The 24,833-nt window shown below is 45.1% G+C and overlaps 7 protein-coding genes and 1 non-coding gene across 12 annotated transcripts; 5 read left to right on the top strand and 3 right to left on the bottom strand.

Moving 5' to 3' along the window:
• The first annotated feature begins 21 nt into the window (after positions 1-21).
• LOC125770730 (mediator of RNA polymerase II transcription subunit 9) lies at positions 22-993 on the top strand. Its single transcript, XM_049440685.1, has 4 exons — positions 22-154; positions 223-283; positions 572-635; positions 711-993. Exons 1-4 carry the CDS (start codon positions 112-114, stop codon positions 873-875), a joined length of 333 nt encoding a protein of 110 aa, XP_049296642.1. The 5' UTR covers positions 22-111; the 3' UTR covers positions 876-993.
• On the top strand, positions 915-1,262 carry LOC125770745 (protein NCBP2AS2 homolog). The gene has a single exon (XM_049440702.1). It carries the CDS (start codon positions 915-917, stop codon positions 1,164-1,166), a length of 252 nt encoding a protein of 83 aa, XP_049296659.1. The 3' UTR covers positions 1,167-1,262.
• Positions 1,227-4,799, bottom strand: LOC125770648 (GTP-binding protein 1). The gene is made up of 4 exons (XM_049440548.1): positions 3,975-4,799; positions 3,376-3,899; positions 2,924-3,307; positions 1,227-2,842 (listed from the first exon to the last, which is right to left on the bottom strand). Exons 1-4 carry the CDS (start codon positions 4,228-4,230, stop codon positions 1,838-1,840), a joined length of 2,169 nt encoding a protein of 722 aa, XP_049296505.1. The 5' UTR covers positions 4,231-4,799; the 3' UTR covers positions 1,227-1,837.
• A 390-nt stretch (positions 4,800-5,189) lies between these two features.
• Positions 5,190-6,186, top strand: LOC125770726 (josephin-like protein). The gene is made up of 5 exons (XM_049440682.1): positions 5,190-5,393; positions 5,464-5,542; positions 5,602-5,694; positions 5,757-5,937; positions 6,028-6,186. Exons 1-5 carry the CDS (start codon positions 5,330-5,332, stop codon positions 6,151-6,153), a joined length of 543 nt encoding a protein of 180 aa, XP_049296639.1. The 5' UTR covers positions 5,190-5,329; the 3' UTR covers positions 6,154-6,186.
• A 1-nt stretch (position 6,187) lies between these two features.
• On the top strand, positions 6,188-9,025 carry LOC125770662 (zinc finger protein ubi-d4). Its single transcript, XM_049440564.1, has 2 exons — positions 6,188-6,292; positions 6,560-9,025. Exon 2 carries the CDS (start codon positions 6,571-6,573, stop codon positions 8,158-8,160), a length of 1,590 nt encoding a protein of 529 aa, XP_049296521.1. The 5' UTR covers positions 6,188-6,292; positions 6,560-6,570; the 3' UTR covers positions 8,161-9,025.
• On the bottom strand, positions 8,612-13,490 carry LOC125770717 (apolipoprotein D-like). 2 transcript variants are annotated; one of them, XM_049440667.1, is made up of 6 exons: positions 13,013-13,490; positions 12,399-12,922; positions 10,793-10,941; positions 10,632-10,704; positions 9,507-9,636; positions 8,612-9,382 (listed from the first exon to the last, which is right to left on the bottom strand). In XM_049440667.1, the coding sequence occupies exons 2-6, from the start codon at positions 12,537-12,539 to the stop codon at positions 9,243-9,245; spliced, it is 633 nt and encodes a 210-aa protein (XP_049296624.1). In that variant the 5' UTR covers positions 12,540-12,922; positions 13,013-13,490; the 3' UTR covers positions 8,612-9,242. The 2 variants fall into 2 exon arrangements, with proteins under 2 accessions (XP_049296624.1, XP_049296623.1); XM_049440666.1 differs by having other exon boundaries at positions 12,399-13,490.
• Trnae-cuc (transfer RNA glutamic acid (anticodon CUC)) lies at positions 9,899-9,970 on the top strand. Its single transcript has one exon. It is a non-coding gene; the product is annotated as a tRNA-Glu (tRNA).
• Positions 13,491-14,361: 871 nt separating the features above from the next.
• Positions 14,362-24,613, bottom strand: LOC125770704 (transmembrane ascorbate-dependent reductase CYB561). Of its 4 annotated transcripts, none has more exons than XM_049440639.1 (6): positions 24,427-24,613; positions 22,456-22,726; positions 17,859-18,079; positions 17,555-17,777; positions 17,319-17,468; positions 14,362-17,225 (listed from the first exon to the last, which is right to left on the bottom strand). In XM_049440639.1, the coding sequence occupies exons 2-6, from the start codon at positions 22,572-22,574 to the stop codon at positions 17,078-17,080; spliced, it is 861 nt and encodes a 286-aa protein (XP_049296596.1). In that variant the 5' UTR covers positions 22,575-22,726; positions 24,427-24,613; the 3' UTR covers positions 14,362-17,077. The 4 variants fall into 4 exon arrangements, with proteins under 4 accessions (XP_049296596.1, XP_049296597.1, XP_049296595.1 ...); XM_049440640.1 differs by having other exon boundaries at positions 24,478-24,613; XM_049440638.1 differs by lacking the exon at positions 24,427-24,613 and adding an exon at positions 23,530-23,606.
• Positions 24,614-24,833: the final 220 nt, after the last annotated feature.

The raw sequence follows: 24,833 nt of genomic DNA, 5'->3' as shown, positions 1-24,833 counted from the left end.
AATGAACTATGGAATTCTATTCCACCGTCCAAAATATGCACCACAATTACAGCTGCCCATTTTCATGTCTGTCACACGAAAAGTCAAAACATTCAGTGGCCAAACAAAACGATGGATGCCGTAGAAACAAAGCCACAAATCACTAACATTCCAGGTGAGAATCGTCCCTTTTGTTTGAAGAAACAGAAAAGCAATAACTCTATACTGTATGTGCCCTTTCAGAAACTAAAATTCAACCAGTAGAAATTGAGATACTGCCCGTTGTCTACGATATAATCCGAAGGTAAGTTGTGCTTGTCTACAGTACCTATACAATTTCTGCACTTCTCCCGAGGGGCGAACTCTGCCAAGTTATTTCTTTGCAAGCCACCCTGCCAGCTGTGGCGGAAAGGTTCTCTGATAAGGCACATTGCAGAATAATGCACCACGTCGCTCTTCACATGCCCTTTGCCCAACCCCACCGTTTTCCTGACCGGGCAAAAAGGAAAACATAAACAATTATATAAAGAAAAGTGAAATTTCGCAATTCTTATCAGTGCTTTGTTTGCAATGTTTCTCCCTTGCTGAACAGCGTCGAAAAGGATCCGATAGATAACACAGCAAAGCAAAAGGAGAGTGCCGAGTGCAGTCAGAAGGTAAGTGAAGATAGATTGCGGTCCGTAACATACAAAAAGGTTGCACCTACATTGATCCTTTATTCTCTCACCAAGGTCCTTGAACTTCAGCGGACACTCGAGGCCGCTCGATCAACCATTCGGAAACTGCACGGTATCGAGTACAGCAAAGAGGAACAACTGCGAAGGCTCGAAAGCCTGCGGAAGCAGCTAGCACTGAAGCAGCAACTTATCAAGAAGTATAAAAACGTTCAGTTCTAAAATTGTTCACTAGCGGCCACATAGAAACAGCTTGCAAAAATGGTGCTGCAAATCATTCTTCGCTATCTGGCAAACAACGAGCAACTCATCCAACGTTTGGCCGATTCCTACCCATTACGCAGAGCTGCACAGATGGTGCTGAGTGCTTACTATCGCACCCGTTCCGTCGCCGAACAGCAAAAACTAATTGGTATGACACCGGAACGACTGCAGCAAGCGCTACGAAGCTTCAAATCGAACGTGCAGAAAGAGATCGAAAATGCCAAGAATGATTTGAGCAAAAAGAAGTGAAAGGTTTTGCGGATATTTGCTGGAACAGGACGAGAGAAAGTTGTGTAAACTGTGCCGTGCTTCAATGTAATTAAAATTTATTTGTATTTTGAAAAATGTATCGTGTCGTGCTGTGAATGTCAAATTGCGAAAATGATCAGTTTAGTTCTTGTAACTTGGAACGATACATATTTAACATAATTCCGCAATGGTCAGATCGCTTCCGCTTTTTTTTTGCGCGGTATAGGTTCACATCGAACGATGTGCAATCCCAACGTATCATATACCATGGTTCCTCTTCACACGAAGTGGTCAAGGTATACACGCAACAATAACACAAATTGATGCTTAAATTTAATGAAAAATGTCAAAAAGAGTTAAAAAAAAAATCTTCGCGAGTAACATATTACTTACTCATTGCTGCTGCTGTTACTACTGGCAGGTGTATGTTATATTGCATACTATGTATTGAATAGCAAATCTGCCAGAGTTCTATGGCCATCGCGCCCAAAAAATATGGTCCGCGATGTCAAAACAGGTGGTAAGAGATTTAAACGCAAAACTCTTGTTAAATTGGTTTTCAACCAAAACGGAGCTCTTCCCGTTACGAAACGAGTGTGGTCCGTTAAAAAAAAACTAAAGCAATGCTGCACTCGTGATGCGCAATTTAACAACAAATAAAATCCTTATCCTTAGTTGGAAGCAATCGATAGCTTACTCATGTCAACTGCGACCGTAGACGCTCCCGAATTGGATGCTCCGGAAGCATTCGAAGCCACGGCTGATTGTGATGCCGCTGGTCCACCAGACGATAACACCTTCCCACTGCTACCGGGTGCTAAACTTGTCCCGGCCGATGTACTAGCCCCTGCAGTAGCTGCCATCATCCCACCCATATTTAGACGCTTTTTATTACCACCTCCTTGCGGTCTGTGGTTTCGTTTATCAGTGCCAATGTCCAGTACGGGTGTTGAATCGTGTATCGGTGAGCTGTTGCTGTTTGCCGTACCATTATCCATACCGGACGCACTTCCATCAACCGTCGCACTGGAACCCTTCGAAAGGGGCATATTTACAGACGCAGACCCCGAACCACTCTGCATTACGATTCCCGCTGTGGTCAACCCTCGGTTTGATTGCATTTTGTTCGGCTTAGAGCGCTGCTGGATGCTTCCGGGTGTGTACAGCGGTTGAATCACGTTGCCCACCGCTTTCGTTCGCCCCTCGCGGAATACCATCCGTTGGCCCGGTTTCATATACTCTGGGTTTTTGATGAAACGGAACCGTACGACGGCCTTATCGCCGGTGCGAAGGCATTCCTTGGACATCTGCAGTATTTGTGCCGTTTGCCTTATGCTACCGCAATGCACCATTGCCGACCATCGGCCGTACTTGCTCGAAATAGTCGTCGGATGATGCAGAACCAATATCTCGCAGTCAAACTCCCAGCAGGCTTGTGGGTTTAGTGCCTGACTTACCATTACCATTCCTTTGCGGATTTGGGAGCGCTTGATTTTCTTCAACGCAAAGCTCGCCGTCTGGCCACTGCGCACCTCGCGCACCACCATACGCTTCCGGTGGATACTTTTGATCGCGATCGGTTGAAAGTCACCTAACGGATCCGGTCCTAGCAAGAGTGTATCGTTTAACCTCACGATACCTTGCAAAGTGATCCCGGACACAACTGTTCCTACTCCCTGCAAGTGTAAGACGTAAGAAAAAAGATTTATTGCTTTCCATTCCAAACGTTTCAACAAAAAAAAACCTTCGACACGTACAGGTACGGCGTATGTATCGTCGATTTGGAACTCGGTCGGCAACGCATCATTCCCCGTGGTACGGACGTTCAGCAGGTTGAGGAACATTTTCAATAGATCCAAATTTTCGCCCGTTACATTCGATACCTGAAATATAGGACATAACCTTTCCGACACGAAGTTGGTAGCACTCAGCACAACGTCATCGCTGGTTTTCACCATCACCGGGACTTTGCGGCAGCCTTGTGATTTCAAAATTTTGTACAGCAGCTTCAAATTTTCTTGCAGAATGTTTGGTGGACACATGTCAATCTTGGTGACGACCACAAACACTGGCACCGACAGTGCTAGTGCAAGCCCAAGATGTTCTTTCGTCATTCCCACGATACCGGAGTTTGCTCCGATCTGCAACAGTATTAGTTTGAAATTGTAATTGAGAGCATACAATGTGCACTTGTGCGTGCGTGACCTACCATCAACATTCCAAAATCTGGTGCGTGACCCGTCATTCCAAACACGGTTGTCTTCAAGTAACGCTCATGGCCTGCCAAATCGATGAAGGTTATAACTTTAGCAGACTTTTCACAAATCTTAACCCAATCTAGCGTGCCATGGTCGGGCTTGTTAACCACATTCCCCACACTGTCAAACCCAAGAATGTCGTTCCCAACGGAACTGGTGCGACCACTTTCAATTTCGTGCTTGTGACGAAACAGGCGCTGCCGCGCAAAACCGCGTCCATTGTCCAGTTCTCCGTGGGTCAGCACTCCGAGCAAGGTGGACTTGCCAGCGTCTACGTTCCCAACGACAGCTACCCGTACTTCGGTGAAATCGTCTTCCTCTACTTTCCTCCGGATCAGATACTGGCCAGTGATGCCTTTCTCTGCTTTGCGGGTGCGCAGCTCAACACATTCCGCGCCCAGCATCGCTGCCAGGGATTGAAGTGTTGCCAAGGAAGCGGCATACTCGTCCTGTTCTAGTCCATTTTCACTGCCATCTAGATTGATAATTGTGAATCATTTTCTTAACACATGTTGTTTATGTATGTGCGTGTGTGCATGTATCTATTTACCTTCGCCGATCCCAATTTCATACACCGTCTCACCACGGCTGGCGGATATACGCTCTTCTAATCGTATCATCAACAGATCGAACTGCTCCTCTGTCGGTCCAACAAGAACCGTCTTCTCGCGGATGCTAGAGTAGTCGACAAACTTCCGCTCGCCAGCGGAACCATTGGCTGATGCAAACCCATCGGGAAGTTTGTTAATGCCAGCGATTGAGCTTTGCGCCCCTACATTCGCTTGCTTTGTTGTGCTGGGTTTCATCCTTAGTGAGTTTTTCGTTTTCGTAATCGATTCGCGCGCGCTTCAAAAATGTTCATAACTATTCAATTGCACACTTATCCATTCCTCTCGCACAGCCAGTTACTTAGCTTATCTAATAAGCTACGCGGTATGGAGAGTATCCCAGTACACAAGATACAGCGCGATTTATCTTCACAATGTCCGATAATTTAAACAAAAGAAGCAAAACAAAAACGGGCTAACAGATAATTTATCCACCCGATGGATAGTACACAGTCTTCTTTTTTATAACTTCGATGTGGCAAACCAAGGTGGGATTGGAGCGAAAGGGAAACAATCCACGAAGCTGTTTTGTTTTGCTTTTATTGTCGTCACATATCCAATTCTATAAATGGAGCTGGTTCTGAATTCGTGGTACAGACTGTAAACTATTACTACAGCGCGAACGCGAAGACTTTAGGGGAAAAGTACAGCGACGATTGTAGCGTTTTGTGATCACTTTCCTAGAACCTGTTGAAAAAGTAGAATTTGGCAATGTTTGCAATCGTCGTCGATTCCACAAAAAATGATGATGACAAAGCACTGTGGTTATCACGTGGACATGGCCCCTGTCATGCATATGACTTGGCCATGCTTTATAATCCTTTTATGGTTATTTGAAATGAGCGTTAATAATCTGATGCAATCGTATTGCACAGAATATAATTCGCACTTTTTTCCATCGATCTCGTTTAGCTAGATTTTCCGTAGATAGGTTTCAATAACAAATTCCGATAAGTACTACTGATTGGATATTTTCAGCACACGATAGACATTGTATGTTTGTATCGATGTTTTGTATTTTAAGAAGCGTTTTCCAAAACTACTACCCAAATCTAAGCGAATGATAAATGTGTTTTTGTGCATTTTAAACAATAGTCAAAAAAAAGTCTTGAAAATTCGCCAGTGTTTTTGTTAGCAACTGACCCATAGTGCATTGTTTGGTTGTGTTGGTCCATCGATTAATTTGACAGATGATTGTGTTGTCAACAATGCGTTCCTCAAAACAAAACACGCAACGTTCTTAGAAAAAAACATATTCACTCATTTAGCATTTGGATTATATTACCAACTCGCCAGTATGTACCACGAAAAGCAGCAGCGAGAATTGTGCGCTTTGCACGCACTGAACAACTTATTTCAAGGTAGGGAGCGTGCGTCAGCGTAGTTACTTTCGGTGTTTAGGTATACACTACTGTTTGCCATGCTTTACAGACAAATCGTCCTTCAGCAAATCACAACTTGATCAAATTTGCCAGAATCTGTCTCCAAATGAGTACATCAATCCTCACAGGTGTGGTAGCCGATACATACGACGTGAAGCTCGATTAGTTACGCTTGTTTATCTTGCAGATCCATCCTTGGACTGGGAAACTACGATGTGAATGTTATCATTGCCGCTTTGCACATGAAAGATTGTGAAGCTATCTGGTTCGACAAGCGAAAGTAAGTAGGCGCGTTGCGAGTTTATAGTAACATCAGTCCTAATTGCCACTAATCCTTCACAGAGATCCATCACGAATCGATACATCGAAAATAGTTGGCTTTATTCTGAACGTTCCGAGCAATTACAAAGTGGGGTTTGTGAAGTTACCGATACAGCGCAGGCACTGGATTGCTATCCGACAAATCAACAAAGAATACTGGAATCTTGATTCCAAACTGGATGCTCCTCAATGTTTAGGAGATGTGAGTATTGTCGTGAATGCAAGCTTTCTGCATTCTGCACCTTACAAACTTATGTTGAATTTCCTGCTGTTCGTTGGTTTTACGTTCCAGGAATCAAGCATGCTACAGTACCTACGAGAGCAACTTCAAAGCAATGATAAGGAGTTGTTTGTTGTGTGCACAGGCGAAGTGGATAAATCACAACAATGGCTTCTGCCAGACAATGAACAACGGTGAAGGAAATACGGGAAATAGAGTTAAATATCGTTAGCACGTCTCTGTATTCATTCCATCCGATGGCATTCAAACGAATATTCGCGTGTGAATACGGTGTAAACCTTGGGCGACTCAGATATCGATCGTATCTACACCTTGGGTAAGTGTGGCCCGGATAATCGAGATAATCGATGCTGCAGACCGATGGTCAATAATGTTTTTCAAACGTTTCTCATATTTAATTAAACTGCTGGCAGTTATATTGATTAATGTTATAGACTTTATATAATTATTTACCTTTTGTTTAAACCTTTTTTCGTACTATTTCAATGATTAATTTCGTCAACGGAATGAAATGGCCATTGTTATTATTTTTCAAATGTCACATGATTTCTGCTGGACCTACGACCTAACCACTGTTCGTCAGACGCACGCACAATGGCGTCCTCCGATCTGATAGTGAACGTAAATAATCTGGAGAAAATAGAGAATTTTCTAAATGATTCCACGTACAAAGAGATTATCGAAAACAGTGAAACGTTCAACACACGGCTATGTCTGGAACGGAGGTTAAGGATGCCGTTTCTCGACCCGCAGACGGGCGTCGCTCAAAATCACTGTGCGTTGTTTATGCACAGTCGTCACCGGATCCCGGGCCTGAAGAATGGGCAGGTGTACAGCTACCCGGCCGCACGGTGGCGTAAATCCCGTCGGCAGTACTTGCTGCAGAAGCCGCATCCACCGTTCCCGGCGTACACGCACCGTCCGTTTGGGCATCTACAGCCGGCGCCACCGCCCTCCATCCTACCCGGCAGCGGTATCGGTGGAGATCGTGGTGGAGGCGGTGGCGGAGGTGGCGGAAGCACATACGATTCGGAAAACTCCAACCTGGACCAGTCGAGTGCGGTTGATGCGTCCGACCTGAAGGAGCACGAGTCGGAAAAAGCGGGCAAGGATTGGTATTACGACGAGATGGAAATGCACGACATGGAATCGTTCGAGGATCACGATCTGCCCGATTCCGACTGCGACTACGAGGAGAGCTTCAGCCAGCGCAAGAAAAAGAGCAAGGGTGCGCGCAGTGGTGGTGGCGGTGGCGGCGGTGGGTCCGGCGGTGGGCGCAGCAAATCAAGCGGCTCATCGTTGTCGGACGCGAACAATCGCCGCGGTGGCAGAGGTGGCGGCCGGGGCCGAGGACGCAAATCGCAAGGTATTGGGGGCGACTTGGGTCCTAGCTTCAAAGATATGGTGGAAACACCGAAAAAGAACCGTGTTCAAACACTACCGAACCTCACACCTCAATCGAACAGCTCATCCCCACTGACCCTACCCGGAGGAGGCACAGGAGGAGGTGGATCTGAAGAGCTGCCGATGCCGGAACTGGTGCCGGAAGTGAAAGTCGAAGGTAGCAGCGACCCCACGGACGGCGGACCACCGAAGCTCGGCAACAATCGTCCTGGGCCGGGCGCGAATCATTCCAGTGGGCTCGGCACTAACAATACGCCCGGTGGACCTATGGCTGCCCTTACCGGTGCAGCTGCGTCGGCCGGTGGACCACCGGCATCATCGATCGTTGGTCCCGCAATCGGTCCAGGCGTTGGTCCCGTCGGTGCTGGCGGAGTTGGTGCGGGAGTTGTTGGTGGTGGCGGCGGTGGCGGTGCTGTAGAGAAAAGCCGTGCTATACCATCGCCCTACTGCGACTTCTGTCTGGGCGATGCACGGGAAAACAAGAAAACGTTCGAGCCGGAAGAGCTGGTATCCTGTTCGGACTGTGGCCGTTCGGGCCATCCGTCCTGTTTGCAGTTCACCGCCAACATGATCATTTCCGTGCGGAAGTATCGGTGGCAGTGCATCGAGTGCAAGTACTGCACGATCTGCGGCACATCGGACAACGACGATCAGCTGTTGTTCTGCGATGACTGTGACCGTGGCTACCATATGTACTGTCTCTCGCCACCGCTTGTTTCACCGCCCGAGGGATCCTGGAGCTGCAAACTGTGCAAGGAAGAATTCCACAAGCCCAAGTAAGCGGATGGGAGGACGTTTGAATAGCGCACCACACTTTGACAACGTGTTTCTCCACGCAAGGAGGAAAATGGTAAGACAACGCGGGCATGAATCAGAAAGGTCAGTAGCGAGGTATTACATAGACACTACGAAAACGACAATTTAGTATTAGGTGCGAAGACACACACTATGACTTCGATGCCCGACACCGATCAACGGATCGCGTAAATCGATATTAACTCTCTCACTAGATAACTATTGCTCACTCTCGGAAACAGAATGATGGACACTCGTGACTCCGAATCCGAGTTTGCCATTTTTTTAATATGTACCTATTTTAAACTCCAATCCCCCCAAAACCCTGTCCTTGTACCGATTTGTATTTTGTGTAACGTGTTAGATCTGTTTCTATGTGTGTTTTTTTAAACTGTTTTGTTCTCCCCCGTTTTTTAGTTCATTCGGAACCGTGTAATGCATTTCTGCTAGTTTTATTCTTTACCGATTAAGAACAGTACTTAAGCACTAGCTAAGCAATAAGAAGAAGCCTAACTGATTAGAGGAAAACTCTTCCGGTACGAGACTAATGGCGTATCTCAATGCCATTAATATCGCTTTTCTTTCATTCTCTCTCTCTCTATATCTCTCTACTTCAGCTTTAAATGTAATTTGTTTTAGAAGAAGAAAAAAATGCCGTTTACCTTCTGGCGCAGTCATAAACGAAATGAAAGCTTTTTAAAACCGATCACTACCTATTGTAACCATGATAAAATCGCGCAATATTACTACAGAAACACGATAGAATACTAACAATTATTCGCTACTCTTAAGCGCAGCTCTCGGCATACAATAATATCCACGTTTTCAAGTGCGTTTTAATTTAACACGATGTCGTTTTTGTTTTTATTACTATTTAGAAGAACAAACAAACTGTAGTTATGTATCCGAAAAGCGTATGGCGTGTCCCAAGGGTTTCTTTTTCAACTTTTGATTCATCTATAAGTCCAGCATCCACCGAATATGTCTTGCTAATAATATCACAGATCCTCAATAATGAATAAGTATTGCTAGTGGTTCGCTGGCTCTTGCGTAAAGCCACTCCGATCTTAAAGTGTCGCTGGGCAGTTTTTATTCTTCGCAATGAACAAACGGTCCGGATCGAGACTTAGCTGCTCCAGTGCGTTGTAGATCTTTTTCCTAATGTCCGTCGAATAGTCCCGTTCGCGACCGAGCAGCCAGATTTGATCTGTCGTAAGTTATGTGAAGAGCAAGCAAGCAAAAAAAGACAAAATCAATTTCATGATTTCATACAATATTTAACCTTTTTTTTTCTCTTTTTTTTTGTTTGGTTTTGATTTCACTGTGCTTACCCGCGTGAACTGCCACGAAGCTTGTGCACGACCAGAGAATGGCGAAATTGTCATAGTTGGTGTAGAGCACTTGATATCGGCCAGATCCAGGCAGTAGCCGTGCGATCGCCGTTGGCAGCCGTGACTGAAGCTGAAAGTGAAAGACAACAACAATGGTTATTGGGAAACTGAAACACTGCACCGCAAACCAGTTTTAACAGCTACAACAAAAGGTAGCATGGTATGGCAGGAGAAGGCTGCAGATAGGTAAGAAACAAGAAAATATTTTTAAACTGATGTCATGCATCTGAAGCAAAACGTAAAAAAGGGGGTCTTTGATCGAAAGGATAATGAAACACTTTGCTGGTGTATACAGCAGGCTGGTGGTAAATTTTCTTTGCAGAAGTAACTAGTCCCATATTGTCTAGTGGTTAGGATATCCGGCTCTCACCCGGAAGGCCCGGGTTCGATTCCCGGTATGGGAAAAAAGTTTTCTTTTTTCTTTAAACCGAATGTGTATACAGAAACAGTGAAAGGGAAGAACGAACACATGATCTTTTTTTTCGTAATTTGCAATTAGTAATTATGAAAGGTTGCGAAAGAGCATAGTAGTTCGCGAAGTAAAGGTAGTACTTAAAAAAACACTTGTTCGACTAATTATCGTCATTCATTAAGCGCATTCGTAATTAACGGAACGATATTGAAACGCTGCTTCACATCAGTGTTATAAAAAACAAAACATCGAAACCATTCTAAGATGGGTACTACGAAGATTAACCATAGCAATTGTTATTTGCTGCACTCTCATCAAGAACGGCAACAGGTAGAACGATCAAGCAGAAGTAGGTTAACTTTTATCCCAATTATATACGAACATCAATGAAATTCCACCGGCCTCGGTTTATGTTTTTTTTTTTGCTTTCGGCCCCTTTGCGATATTGCTTCCGAAACAAATAACAAACACCCCCCACGGTGGTACCGTTGGATTCCTCCACAATCTATGCACGGCTTTTAAAAGGGTTGATTTTCCCACCCACCGTCCGGGAACCGTAACCGGGGATAAGTACGTTTGCTTGTTTCTCTTTCTTTCTGTTCAATCAGCGCATTGTTTTGTGTTTTGTTTGTTTAGTTTTCTCCCGGCAATACCTGGACGTTCATGATGGAGGACGTTTCACTCTCCGGGATGGCTTCACCGATGCTGATGGATGGATTTCCCGTCCTGCAGAGTAGAAGATATAGCATTAGGGAGGTGCATTTTTAGGTGATTACGACCGAAGAAGAATGCAACCATGGTGCGCTCCACTTACCATTGATTGACAGATTTAATTGAAATTTCCAGCTGGCTCCGTCCGGCTTCATCCCGTAGGGTCGTATTTTCAAAGGTCAGCGTCGTACAGCCGGAGGCTAGCTCGGGTAGATAGAAGGAACGTTCCACCTCGTACCATTTGCCCAAAAACTGGAACATGTATGAAACAGAGCAAAAGCAATCAATGGGTCAATTTTTCGTTCGTCATGCAGTGGCTGTTGGGTTTGCTTCTGGTCCGTAATCTGGTTTCCCACTTTCTTGCCCAGGTGACACGACGCTCCAAGATGGTTACGCGAAAAACCCAATTCGTGCACTGGAAGCATAATGGTATGCCTCTGTATGACTGACTGACTGACTGACTGACTCACTGGCACACACATGGATGCCACCAGCAGCAGCAGCACCTGCAAAACCAACGAAATGCACCACGGCACAACGGATTTTACGGATAATTACGTAAGTTTGGCACGTCACCCGATTGGATTTGAAAGTTTTGCGGAGGTTCGGCTTGGTGGTGGTGTGCGCGAGGCCACAACCAATCGACACACATTGGTGTCCGTTTGTTCGTTTGGTTCCACAGTGCACTTCTGCCGACGCCCCCCCGGAGGGCACTCTTTCGCTTTCCCGATTTCACCTTCCTGCGCCCGGGCGGGTAGTGGACATTTATTTATACGAGTGTTTATCGGGCTGTTTAAATTTATTGCACCAAGCCTTAGGTTAGGTGAAAGAAAAGGAAGATAAATAAATGTCCGCCCTCCATTCCCCGCTCAACACCAAGGGAAGCGTGAAAGTATGAGGCAAAGTGCGTGGAAAACCCCGTGTATTTAGCCTCTATGGGTCGTTTGTTAACATCATACCTTACTTTCGGACCCACCCACGGTTCCGAATGTTCCGTTTTGTTGTTTTGCCGATACGATTGAAGGTGCTTATTACCAAATATCAGCAACGTCGAAACAAAAGCAAAACAAACTCGGATCCACTTCCAATCGTGTAACGATTGGACGAACGTGGTCAAGCGTTTTTCTTTTAAAGTGCACGTGCGGTTGTGGTTCAACCATCGTACCGCGGGCTTGTTTACATCGGTCCCCCAGGTTGTGTATTAAACGGGGGTGGTCCAAAAGAAGAGAAGGACGTTTGGATGATTTATGATTCCTTTCACTGTAACGAACCATATTTTTGCGGCCTCTAACCTGAATACTGGCTTAGAAAGCTCCGTTAACGATACACACTCGGGGGGGAACCTAACACCAACCGATTCGGCCCGATTTGAGTTCGCTTTGTTCGTTAACCAATAACCCTGAACTCGTTGCCCTGCTGATCATGGAACTTTTTTTTTCTTTACGCAAGTACAACTATTGCAGACAATTGTGGCGGTGTCTGTGCACAGTGATTGCCGTTTTCCCCTTTATGCGTTCTAGCGGGCCAAAAGGGGTTGCAGCAAAACGAATGCCCACCCCCTGCCTAATGCCTATTTAGTTGCGGCACTGAATTGCGGCACGTGGACCTTTTTGTTTTGTTGTGTAAAGAAGAGAGAAAAAAACTGTAAACCTGACGTGTGGCTGCGAAAGTTCTCTAAGGTGAATGGGGAGGTTGGAGTCGTGTCTTACCTTTGTCATGTTAAACTTTGGCATTGAAGGGTAATTTGGACATTTGCCGAAGCCTGACGCCAGCACGGGGCTCAACCGGGCAAGCCAAAGGCTGACGACAACGAACCACACCACACGCAGCTCCATAAATTGATGATACATGCTTGCAATTTTCCCTGATTTTGTACTTCTGTTGACGGTGCAGAAACGCTTTTGCTGTTTGCTACCCAATTTGTGCACGGGTGCTTACAGGTGGGCACAAAGTCCAGCGAGAGCGAGAGAGAGAGATAGACGTTCGGAATCAAAACACAATCACCTAAGGTCACGCCGATTTTGATTGTAGGCGGATGTGTGTAGTAATGATTCCTTTTGCTCCACACTCTCGTTATCACTCGTTATCACTTGGTGTGCACCCAAGTTGATGTTGCTCTGACACAATCACTATATATTAACGCCGACGTACGCCGATCCGTTGACGATCAACAGTAATGTGTAATGATCACTCTTTTTGCTTACTACTACCGATAGTGATCGTACGTTACTAGCTTCGGGTTGGTGTGTGACGCGGGATGATGGCGGGATTAATAATGGAGAAAATTATTGTCTTGTTTGCAACAGAAAAACATAAAACGCACTTTCAAGGCTTTTTTCCTTTACCGATCGGGCTACTATTCGCCGCCACCTATGACACTACCTGGTTGACGGGTTTTTTTTTTGCACGAAACTGAGGTGTACGTGTGTAAGCATGTAACGCCGCACATACAGTGTCATGGGCAAGGGGACCACTTTTTGGCAGTGTTCGTTTGTGAAGGTTGTCCGGGCTGCAAGGCGGCTAATTATTTGTTCTACGATGTTTACGGTACGATCCCGGATCGATCACGCGTACGCACCAGCCAGCGCGTAATCGCACACGGTCGTTAATTAATCGATCGATCGACAAGTGGAACTGCGTGAATACGCCCGCCCCGCCCCGGGAAGGGAAGTGGAAAGAGGTGGAAAAAGACGCGCGAGAGAAGAAATAGAGAAGGAGAAATAATGCCGCGAACAACGAGTGAAAACACACAACCAATTCCGATTACAATCCGAACGCAACTGACTTTTCGAAGTGGCCTGGACCGTGGGCCACTACACGCAAGATGCAGTCCGGCGGCGCGCGCTTGTATGTGTGTTCCTTCCATTGCTTGCACACCATTCTTCGGTCCGGTTTTTGGTTCGGTCCGGTCGGTCGCTTGTTCGCCTCGTACGCGTTCCGCTCGATGCTCGGTATACCGAACCCAAACTCTCACCCAGTCGCCCTTCCCCTTACCCCATCCCATCCCTCCCTCAACCTTCACTCACCTTACGGCCAACATTTCCGTGGAGAAGCGTCTCGATTGCTTGGATCCTGGGTGAGGGTGGATGGGGGTGGTCTCGGCGCGCTTCGGTTCCATTGAATGCTATGAATTAACCCGTGACGACAAAGACGACGATGGTTTCCGAATTGCCCGATGGGGGTCCGCGCGTACCGTTTTGTACTGCGTTCACGTGTGCAAGGGGTGGGTAGGTTTGGGAGGGACTTCCAAAGATGCAAGTTGTAAAAAAAACGGCACACACATAATACAACAACGCAACCGATTATCGCTCTCTCGCGTGCAAGAAACAGCTGCTTGGCTTGGGGAGAAATGCTCTCACGATCAACAGCCAACTAGCAAGACAGGGTGGTTCGTTTGCTGTAACACGTGGTTCAGCGTAAGTTTAAATAATGTAACGAAATTGCGCCTTTTTTGTACATGTCACGTGCTTTGTAATTCTTTCGTATATTTGTTGAATCATGAAAAATAAGAATTTGAGTAAATGATCAACTACCATAAATGTGTAAATAATAAGGTTGATCTCTCTGTGTAAGAACAACTGTAAAAATATTTTAAAAAAAAGTTAAATGTTTGAACGAGGTTTCTTCTTATGTAAGCGAGTTTATAAAAGGAAACACAAAAACCATCAACACTTTTCCTACAGATCTTTTATTTTACATATACTTGTGTTTATGGTATGAAATGATTTTCCACAGCTGGTTATTTTGTAACATTTTGCTAGGAAATGAGACGATAGCAAAAATTGGTTGTTGTTTTTTCATCATACGTGTATAAAAAATGTGTTTCGCGTTAGATTAATTATGCTTTAATCGTTTCCCGCCATCGGTTCGGCGCCACCGTATGCTTCTTATTGCAGTTTTTAAGCTAAATGTAACGGATAAACATTTCGAATGGGTTTCACAAATGGGTTTTTGAGCTTGCCTTTTCTGTAAACGGGCGTTAGACAAGATGGCGCAAATGTAACGTACTGCCACAACTTAGGTACGGAGAAATACATAAATATTATTGCCCTCTACTAACGCGCAAATTGTACTGTTTTTCGATCGGATGGTACCTTTTTTTCCTTTTTGCTGTTGTAAATTCTTGCTTATCATTTGATTGCATGGGTCGGCCTGGGTTTGCCGGTTCGTTTCTATTCCCATTTCATTTGTCACGGCTAATTGTAAGTGTAAGTGTGGTAGTAAAAGTGTGGTTTTGGTCTGCCATCCGCATTTCGTAACGCAGCGATCCTTGCAACGATCCCGTATGGCTTAGGATAAGAACGTAACGGTCAAAACGTAACGTAACGTAACGACGAAACGTAATAACAAGTTTCGATGTCGTATAAAGTACAACAATACCCGCCAGCTTTGCAGCCGGTGCCGGAAATATGTGACGCGTTGAAGAAGGGAATTTGGTTTAAACTACGTAAATACGATTTAAAGGTTTGGATTACATCGCTCACTAGCTGTATTTTGCCGCTATATAATGGTTTTGTTTGTTTTGTTCTTATCTCTTTGAATGTAATGTAATGTAGCTACTAACATTTTTGCTCCTCCTCTCCGGCTAGACGGGATCGGTTCCGTCGAGCCGCGCTATGTCGCGCTATGTAAAGAGAAGATGTTTCGCAAAAAAACTTGGTGGGTTTTTCTTTTCCTTACAAGCCCTTTAGAGCATCCCTGGCAAATGTTGGCCCATTCTTGTACGATTTCGAACGCCATTTGATGCTTTTTTTCGCGGGGATGGCGGCCATGTTTTTAGCCTTTGATTACATTCCGTGTGGCTACAATCACACACACACAACACTCGCACACACCGTTACGTTGAACAATCATTTACGTTACCTTCGTCCGTTTTTTGTTTTGTTTTAAATAGTTAATACGTTAGTTTTGTTTGAACACACATTTTCTTTAAATATATGCATATGATTTTTTTTGTTTGTTTTCGTGTTTTGTTCTCGTATGTAATGCTTTTTCGTGTTTACTTGAATGATCACCTTAAAATCGATCTATGTACTTCTGTATATCAGAACCTACCGTACCATTCCGTAAGATTGGAATACGTGTTGAAAAAGGGGGGGGGGGATGATTAAATTTACCTAAACTATGCATTTCTTTTTCGTTTTTTTTGCTATTTGTTGAAATCCCGATGGTTCATTTTGATTCGATTGATTCGTTTTGTCGATAAATAGTAAAGTTCAATTCCGTCCTCGTAAAATGAGCAATTGTTCATGTACTGGGGGGTGGTAGCGGACATGCATATAAGGATCGCAAAAAGCAAATTAAAAAAAAACGAAACATAAAACAACCAAATCCTGGCTGAAGTGTTCACTAACAAGCGCTTGAGATGCAATCAATGCTTGCACGCTCTACACCATTGGCACTAACATTTTGTTTACGTGGGATTGTGTTGTATGTTTGTGGTTTTGTTGATTCATTTAGCTTATTTACTATCATTTCTTCTTCTGCCAAACGGCCACACTGTTCTGTCTATCTTTACTATAGCGTTCAATCGTCTACTTGTGAGTCGTTCACTACTTAGCTGACGAATATGGGTTTTTTTTTCTTTTGGAGAAATTGTATCAATATTAGTGGTTAAATGGTATAATTCAATGCTGCTACTGCTAGCTGATGCGGTCACCAGAGACTTTTGTTTGATTCGTGTTTTCCTCTTGATAATATTCTCGTCCGTTTGGTACAGCGTTTTTTGTTTAACGCATTTTGATTAAAACATTTCCATTTTCTTTTTTACTGATGGCTGGTTTCTATCGTCAAGCTTCTCACACTTGTTCATGGTTGCAGTCACAATGGGAGTCATTCGAACGAGATATTAATATAATGGAGAAAGGTTCAAAACGCATTCCAAACATTTCCTTCCTTTGAGATAAACGCACCTTTGTGTGTTTTAAGATATTGCAATAAATAACATTGAACAACAAATTTCCATTTTCGCTTGCTCGCTTGCTTTTTGCAATAATAAACTATCGGAAGGAAGAAACATGTTAAAAATAAAACAACTTTTGTTTCGCAATTCTTTTGTTGCTGCTGCTGGTTGCACTTTACATTACAATCGTGTAGGAATGATAAAAAAACATCGTTGCACCTCACAACGATCGTAAACTAAATGTGTGTAAATACATTGCATTTAACTATTCGATCCCATAAATAAACGACATTGCAGCTGATGTCGATTTGTTCTGCCTTTGTGCAGTTTTGTGTTTAACCACCAATTCATTTTCAATTTATATCATTGAATCCTCCTGGTTCCTGTTTTCTGCGTTACGCGCGCCTATCGATTGTTGGAGGTTTTTCTGTCGTGCGCTTCAGTAGCACAACATTGCGTTTGTTGAGTTGTAAAACATTGCTTGCCTTAGATACGTTCCGTAACGTAAACCTTGCAATTGGCTGGCGAGTTGGAGCGACGTACCGCAAACGGAATGATGATACCGAGCCCGGTCAGAATGACACCGATCGAGTTCATGATGATGCCCTCCTCAATGGTTTGTGAGTAATTTTCACTAAAACGATAATCAGCGTAGACACGGAGATGTGTGTTGTGTTATTAGAAAATTAAACTTTTTACATTCCATGGCGCCGCACGAACAACTTACCCAAGTTCAAAGTGAGCCTTCTGGGTCAAACCGGTTACGGCAGTAGCGATGGCGAGCATGAACGTGGCCACACCGAAGCTAGCGTGGATGGGAACCATTGTCGAACGGAACTTGTACGTTGCGTTCTCGCAGCACAGCAGAATGAGGAAGCTGAAGTGAATGGAGAAAAATTCGTGATGAGCTCTGAGTTGCTTTGGAGTGTTTTCTTCCACCGCCATCTGCTCGCTGGTACTCACCTGAAGAATCCCAGTACAAACTGGAGCGCAAACAGTCCCATTGTGATCATGCCGAGCCAGGAGTGCAGTGAGTAGAAGTTCGGAATCTGTTGCTGGTTGTGCGAGTCCCAGACGGCCATGAAACCGATCACTATGCAGGGAATTGAGCAGGCATGGAAGAAGGTATGGCACAGCTTCACGATCAAATGCGAACAGCATCGGCAAATTCGGTACAGTAGAATGGCTGAAATAGAGAGACACGGGGGCATTAATCATTGTATTCTTCGCTTCGTTGAAGGATGAAGGTTATTGGCAGAATACGTACAGAATCCTGACAGTGTGACGTATCCACCGATCATGAGCACAGGGTGTAGATTGAACTGCAGCTTCGGGTCGTCCATGTTGAAGCCCTTCCGGTAGTAGATCGTCCAGAAGATGGTCAGCACCGAGGCCGCAATGAGCAGAATCGACGAAACGACCACGACCAGTATGTACTCGAACCATGCGCCACAGTTCCAGACGCGATCATCATCATCATCATATCTCCTGCGGGTGATCGGAATCGAGCACACAACAGTAAGGTTAGGATTGGTGGCCCTCCGGTGCGGCTAATTGAGTTACACTATGCTAACGATTAGTAAAGACGAATGAAATTATAATCTTCCCAGCAACCTTTGCTCCCGTCGACTGGTCCTATCATATTGTCGCGCAATAAGCGTGCAACCGCTTCCTAGTGCGGGCGTCATATTCTGGACAAGGGAAAGTAACCGAAGTCAAAGATGATATGAGGGCCTGGGCCTGCGTCGATGTGCGGACGAAAAGAGCGACATCCTGTTTGTTGCATGGTTCGGTGAATCAACTTCATCCACCCAAACGGTGGAGTGCCGTTCGCTCAGTTGACGCGAAGAGGTCAATTTAGTTAATTGGCCACAGACAAGGCGAGTGAAAGAGACGCAAACCCACGGGGGGGGTTTGCTCATTTAACGAGTCCCAATAGGAACAAGTGGGTGGATGTGTCCGCATCACCAGACACCAGAGCAAGCAATTTCAATTTCTCAACCGTAGCAGATCGCTACAGAGCGCGGTTCGGCTCGATTTGTGGCCATTTTTCCTCCTTGCATTCGACTTCTAGTGTTACACGCTAAATGACCACTGTTTTGTCACCGGGACCGTACACCATAAATAGGCAATGTAAACTTGATGCCCATCCATCTCGTCGGTCCCACTGGGAAGTAGCGGCTGAGTGATGGTGCGGATGGCGCGTGATAAAATGACACGATAATTAAAGCAATGAGCAATCATCAACCACGGGCGCGGGTGTCGGATCACCCGGAGAGGTTTATCTGGTTGACAAAAGCAAAAGGTCGGGGGAAGAAAAAAAAACCGAACTGGGGATTGCGCATTGCGCCGTGTTCTCTAAACCCGGGACACTCACCGTCAGCGCCGATGCGCGTAAGATTTTGGACCGTTTTATGACCATTTTGGGAGTGTTGTTTAATGTAACTCATTATGTTTTGCCTCGCTTCGTGTTGGTTTATTTTTACGCTGCTTTTTTTCCTTCTTTTTAATTTACAATCATCCTAAGAGCGATCACACGGCGCTTAATAGCGCGGGAGCGGTTTATTTGTCTGCAGTTAGCAAATAGATGCGTGACAGAGTACGTGGGCACTGTCTTTTTTTTGTCGGGACAGTCTGTATTGCTTTATTTTTTTCTTACCTTACGCATTTTGCAATTCTTACAACTGTTTTCATCTCTATTGTTGTCATAGAGTTTACATGAATATGCAACAAGTTGAAGATCAAAGAAGATCATAAATAATTGCAAAAGTTCAACTATGACAAGTAGCAAATGAGTTAAAATGTTGGAAGGTTACACTATTTTATATAGTAATCATCAGACGATGAATAAATTAGTGTCGGCTATAGCATAATTCTGTGCCTTTGCTCCAGTCTAATCATATTTTCCAGCGGAAATCCTTTTTGTGATTCGATCATAAAACGTCGCGCGCCTTTTACTGCATGAATATTAATTGCTTGATTTGAATTTTGAAGCATGCAACCCGTCGTCGGCTGCATCAGGCCCAGTTGGAAAGCCTTACAGGCCGAGAGTTCTTTGCCCTTGTGAAGTGCCCTGCCAGAGGGCTGCTCAAGCGAATGCTACAAAAGTTTCAAGACCTCCGAGACCTGTTCGTGTGGTTCGCGTGTGGAGAGTGAAAGTAAACCCCGCTCTACCTTCTCGTCGATCTGAGCCCTTTCTCCCTCAACCCGCGCACGAAACCCTTCCGAGCGATCACAGAAGCGCGGGATCAGCTTGCGTACAGCGCATCGAGTGCGCAATCTAACTGCACCACCGTGTCTCACCTGCCCCATCCCGGACAAGGGCTCGGTGGGTGGAAAATCAAACTTGTTTACACGAAGCTCCTCATCTCATCCTGCCCCATTGGGTCTTCACCATCTTACATACGTGTCTGTGCTAATGCTTTCTCTCTTTTCAGGTTTGAATGGGTGGAGGGAAGGAAGGCCATTTCGTTCCCACCTGTAGAGTGGCACAGGAGAGGCCGCCTATCATGATCTTCACCGGTTGTTGGTGTTGTGTGCCATTGAATCCAGCGCCCGTTTGCGGTTGCAATCCGCACAACCTAAACAGTCGAGTGAAAAGGCAGACAGGCAAAGCATTTGAATGTGCTTTTCCTCGCGGCTTTCCCTCCGGCACTCGATATGGCAGGTTTATTTTCACTTTCTTTTCCTATCAAACTAAACCACACAGCTCGTCCCCTTCCCCGGGGGGAAGGGGGAGGGGTCACTATTTGCCACCGTTTCCGTTCATCCCCTCCCGGGGTCGCGGATCTATTCGATCGATTCGCGATCGCGCGCTCAAACACCTGGCAGTGGAAAATTGCCCCTTTCTCCTCCTCACATCCCTTGCACCGTGTCCATCCTTTGTTTCATTCCACCGGATGGATTGATCGATTGGAGTGGATGGATGAAACGATTTGCGTCCATCGGGGCATACACGATCGGCACGTTTTTCGGGCAAGGAAAATGTTTTGCCAACTACAAGAAGCAGTACATGTGTACGCGTATTTCGATCTGGCATTTGAATTTGCTCATTGCCGTTCAATCACAGGCACACCATACACAACGTACACAAACAGACGCCAAATAGAGTCGAGGCGGCACAACAAATCGATATAAAAACCGCGAGATTCACTGTATCGATTTTTTTTTTCGTCTTCTTCCTGTTACTCTGTATACTATTTGCTGCATCATTTTCCCAACCCAAAAGTGAATCATTCTCGGCATAGATAGAAAAAAAATGTTTTCCCGCCCCATGTGGGGACAATGAGAGACATACACACATACACACACGCTCGGGTTGCAGGTTTTGTTGTCGCACACGTGACACGTGATGGGGTTATTAAATTCTTACTCCTCCAAAGATAATACTCCGCCCTTACCCTCCGGTTGTGGTGGAATTACGCGGCATATTTGTGGCCGGGCAGGCGCTAGTCAAGAAGTCACGCAATCAGAACGGAACGGAACACAAATTCACACTAAAACCACCGTCAAAGTGTGGTCGCGTGCTCGTGCTTTTACGGACACTATCAACGGGATCGGGATTGTCTACAACGACGTTTTTTAACGGTGTGGTTATTTTTGATCAGATCAATAAGGCAACTTCACACACAACTACGGCAACAACAAAAAAAACATCAATCGGAAGCAATTCCGAACACAATTGCACTTTTATTGCACACGTTTAGATCACAGAGCTTTGATAAAAAAAAAATAAACACAAATTGAATCACGGGAATTTAAAAATACGATACAAATAGTGGTTCGCGTGCGCGTGCGAAAGACTCAATGTTGCGGCCGTTGCAAATGTGATCAGCATCTCCAGTGTAACTGACTTCAATCCGTTTAATCATCACACACCGAACAGAAGTGCCGCGTTTCTTGGATTCGCGCTCTCTCTGGCTCTCTCTCTCTCTTCCTGACATTTAAACATATGCGGTTGGATGGTTGAATCTACACCATGCGATCATCTCGCGACGCAGTGTTGCCATCCACGATCGTGTCCACGATCACTTGCAAGAAACAGAGAGAAAGAGATCTCTCTCGAGAGAGAGTGGCACGGCATCTCTCCGGTTTTTGGTGGAGACTTTTCTTGTTTAGAAAGAGGGTGAATAGGAGAGGGGGAGTGGGGCATGCATTGTGGGACACTGTTGCACCGAACAGTTGCATACTGACAGACAGACGTCGTTGTTGACGGAAGCGTGCAGATGCAATTAGAGGGTGCATAGAATGAACCGTCTATTAAATGTCGTACACTTGTAGAGCAGTTCATTCCAATGGGGACAAAAGTGTTTTAATAATTTCCAGTGGATTTGGGGGTTTATTTGGACAATACATTAATAATCTCAAAGTCTTATTTATTGAGAATAAAATAACTTGAATAGAGAGTCATTAAATGTGCTACATTTTTATAGCATGATTAGTAAACGCGTACCATCATCAACACAATTGTCTATCGACGAAAAGAAAGCATATGGACTGCGGGTCGCAACGGTACGCGCACGCAGCGGGAAGAACTTGTGATAGCGTACGATCATAATTGGGGATGCTGCAATCATTCACGACGAGTGGTCCGGACTCTTCTATGCGTAACTCAATTTACGATTATTGAAAGAAGAATTTGCCCACTTGCTTTGAGGATTTGTATCGTGATTGTTGCTACCGGTATGTCTGTCTGTTATCACAACAAACGGAGGATCAAATGTTGGTACGTAATTCAGCTGCTCTTAGATAATGTAAGACGTTAAACAAACAAACTACAAGTCAACGACTGCATAGCTTGGAATGTGAACCAAATCTTGCAGAATAGCACTAACTTTTGGAATGAGCTGATCGACTTTACTTACTTTTCGTCCGGCGGTGGCGGCATATCGTGCTGGCTCGGACTTCTTGGCGGTGTCTTTTCACTCTCCATCATCGCTAGGGGAGCCTCACAGGGAAGGGGGCTCACTGAGGATCCGTCCATTTTGAGCTTTATTTTGGCGGTTTAATTATTTAGCCACACGTCACAAGAAAACGGGCAAAAGTTCTCCGGGCTCAGGCGTAGCTCGTGCGGGAACACTTGAATAGGTGATGTCCAAGGAGTTCCAGTTGATGTACTGCTGTGATAAAGCGTACCTGCAAGCAGAGAACAGAGTCGAACACATGTATCTTCGGGTGCGAGCAAAGATGTCGTAATCGGGAACACTTGATGTGGAGATGGAAGGTTTGGCGGATTAGTGGTGTACGCGGTGCCTTATCATTTGGACGTAAGATAAGTTAAATTTAAATATCCCCAATCCGTAAGATGTGCTAGATTTCCTTCCTTGGTTGCTGGCAGCACGAGTGTTTGACGAGCCTCAAAGTGAAAGCGCGAGAAAGAGAGAGAGAAAGAGAGAGACAGGGCGAGCGATATGGAGCGTGAGAGTAGGAAGTATGCAAATGCACTTGCAACAAGAAGTTGGATCTTCCCGGGCTTGGCGTGTGCAATGCAGCGGACGAAGTGTGCGAGCGTGTACGCCCTAAAGAGGATGTCCTGTCCCTTACACGTTTCCACGCACCACACTTTACGCACTGAATGGAAATTGTGCTTTAACTGAGGACGGAGCTAGAATTCACTATACATAATTTCTGCCATAAGCGTTCGGGTTCAGAAGCGTTCCCGTATTGCGCGCCAATCGATACCAGCCCAAGGAAAGCCTCGTCCCAGGAGTGGCATCCGGAAAAGTGCTTCACTTCTTTGTTTATTTCACTCAGTTCCTGATGCGTAGCAGCGTCCAGTTTGGAACGCGGATTGTTTATTGCGTGAAAATGTGAATCGCACGCGGGAAAACTCGATCATACACGGTAGCGTTGCAGCTTCTGGTCCACTTTGAGCACCAAACGGTGTTAACAATTTGTTGATTTCAATTAATAAATCACGTAAAACAGTGTCACACTACCTGGGTGGCCTGGGTGAGATGCGTACAGTAGTTGCCTTACTACACTCCCTTTGCTCTGAGGGTGGAAAAACTGCCAAAAAACGGCACGGATGATTAAAAAGAGAAAAGCAGCTTTTCTGCCCGTATGTGTGCGTTGCGAGCGGGAGAGAAAATCTCTTCCTACGCACAGATACCATCAAGCGCGCTGGTACTCCATTTGTATTGGGCTGATGGAGATGAAGGAAGAACATCGTGTTGCATCGACAGAGAGGGAGAGAGTGAGAGAGAGAGAGAGAGCGAACGAGCAATCACGATTGCTCGTGGATGCTGTACGGTCCAATCGAACGAAGATGCTGCTGGGCCTACTTTGGTTGTGGTTTATTTACTTTTGCATTTAAATTATTCAAAAGCTGTTACTTCAACTGTGTGAGCACAATTGTTCCCGGACGAGGCTAAAACTAAAAGCAAAAAACACGTTACAAAAAAGGCGCCCCAACAAGTACACTTCACTGAAAATGTGGCTCAATATCAGCCACGAGTGGAGCCAGTTATCTTCGTTCTAAGCGCAACTAAACCGTTGTACGTTGAATGTCGTTTTTTTTTTTTATTTTTGCTTTTTCACACCTCAGCTATGCTGGGCGAAGAAAACCTAGCACCGCTCTGCTTTTAAACACCTTCACGGGTATGGAATATTTTCATGTTCCGTTGCTACGTTCACGCTGCTACTAGAAGTGAAACAACTTCCCGCCTCGAAACAACAACTTCAAATTCAATTATACTTGCCCCTAAAAGAACGATAGTGGTCAGACCCTTACAAAATAAACCTATCACGTGGATAACGCGTCTAACAAGAAGGCAATATGACGGGAAACATTTCGACTTAATAATGCAACACACACACACACTCTATGGGGGTACCTTTTGAGATGGGCCCAAGGGCTTTAATAATTAAAAGCACGTTCACGTTACCGTATGAACGAAACAGTAATTCTTTCATGCGTTACGCCTTGCTTTTGTGGTGTCCCTGCGTTAACTAGTGTTGCATTACTTCGAATGTCATACGAATTGTTCGCATGGCACGGTGCTAAGGTGCCAAGAGTAGGCGGTTAGGGCGGAGGAAACTATTTCCAACTATGAAACAACCTGTCAGCAAGTTTTGATCAAAAAGAGTCGGTAAAGTAGCGTCGTAAAAACAAGATGTGCGTTCTAGGTCCAAGTAAGCATGGAAGAGATACCTACTAAGGATGTGGAGCCCTTTTTTTCTAGTCTAGTGGGGAGCATTCGTATACTGACCGAATGGGATCTTCGCCTTTCGGTAGAAGAGA

Source organism: Anopheles funestus, chromosome 3RL (assembly GCF_943734845.2).
Source record: "Anopheles funestus chromosome 3RL, idAnoFuneDA-416_04, whole genome shotgun sequence".
Taxonomy (NCBI): Eukaryota; Metazoa; Arthropoda; class Insecta; order Diptera; family Culicidae; genus Anopheles; species Anopheles funestus.
Note: the sequence above shows the minus strand (reverse complement) of the source record. Positions and strands in the feature narration are given on the sequence as shown.

What these genes read in the sequence shown, in the direction of transcription:
- LOC125770662 (XM_049440564.1), top strand. Translation starts at nt 6,571, where the DNA reads ATGGCGTCCTCCGATCTGATAGTGAACGTAAATAATCTGGAGAAAATA.
- LOC125770726 (XM_049440682.1), top strand. Translation starts at nt 5,330, where the DNA reads ATGTACCACGAAAAGCAGCAGCGAGAATTGTGCGCTTTGCACGCACTG. An exon ending in ACTGAACAACTTATTTCAAG is followed by an intron (nt 5,394 to 5,463) that starts GTAGGGAGCGTG and finishes CATGCTTTACAG; the next exon opens with ACAAATCGTCCTTCAGCAAA. An exon ending in ATCTGGTTCGACAAGCGAAA is followed by an intron (nt 5,695 to 5,756) that starts GTAAGTAGGCGC and finishes AATCCTTCACAG; the next exon opens with AGATCCATCACGAATCGATA.
- LOC125770648 (XM_049440548.1), bottom strand. Translation starts at nt 4,230, where the DNA reads ATGAAACCCAGCACAACAAAGCAAGCGAATGTAGGGGCGCAAAGCTCA. An exon ending in TGAAATTGGGATCGGCGAAG is followed by an intron (nt 3,900 to 3,974) that starts GTAAATAGATAC and finishes TTATCAATCTAG; the next exon opens with ATGGCAGTGAAAATGGACTA. An exon ending in CAGATTTTGGAATGTTGATG is followed by an intron (nt 3,308 to 3,375) that starts GTAGGTCACGCA and finishes ATACTGTTGCAG; the next exon opens with ATCGGAGCAAACTCCGGTAT.
- LOC125770745 (XM_049440702.1), top strand. Translation starts at nt 915, where the DNA reads ATGGTGCTGCAAATCATTCTTCGCTATCTGGCAAACAACGAGCAACTC.
- LOC125770730 (XM_049440685.1), top strand. Translation starts at nt 112, where the DNA reads ATGGATGCCGTAGAAACAAAGCCACAAATCACTAACATTCCAG. An exon ending in GTCTACGATATAATCCGAAG is followed by an intron (nt 284 to 571) that starts GTAAGTTGTGCT and finishes CTTGCTGAACAG; the next exon opens with CGTCGAAAAGGATCCGATAG. An exon ending in GTGCCGAGTGCAGTCAGAAG is followed by an intron (nt 636 to 710) that starts GTAAGTGAAGAT and finishes TCTCTCACCAAG; the next exon opens with GTCCTTGAACTTCAGCGGAC.
- LOC125770717 (XM_049440666.1), bottom strand. Translation starts at nt 12,539, where the DNA reads ATGTATCATCAATTTATGGAGCTGCGTGTGGTGTGGTTCGTTGTCGTC. An exon ending in CAAAGTTTAACATGACAAAG is followed by an intron (nt 10,942 to 12,398) that starts GTAAGACACGAC and finishes TACATGTTCCAG; the next exon opens with TTTTTGGGCAAATGGTACGA. An exon ending in CTTCGTGGCAGTTCACGCGG is followed by an intron (nt 9,383 to 9,506) that starts GTAAGCACAGTG and finishes AACTTACGACAG; the next exon opens with ATCAAATCTGGCTGCTCGGT.
- LOC125770704 (XM_049440639.1), bottom strand. Translation starts at nt 22,574, where the DNA reads ATGGACGGATCCTCAGTGAGCCCCCTTCCCTGTGAGGCTCCCCTAGCG. An exon ending in CCGCCACCGCCGGACGAAAA is followed by an intron (nt 18,080 to 22,455) that starts GTAAGTAAAGTC and finishes GATCACCCGCAG; the next exon opens with GAGATATGATGATGATGATG. An exon ending in AAGGCTCACTTTGAACTTGG is followed by an intron (nt 17,226 to 17,318) that starts GTAAGTTGTTCG and finishes TTATCGTTTTAG; the next exon opens with TGAAAATTACTCACAAACCA.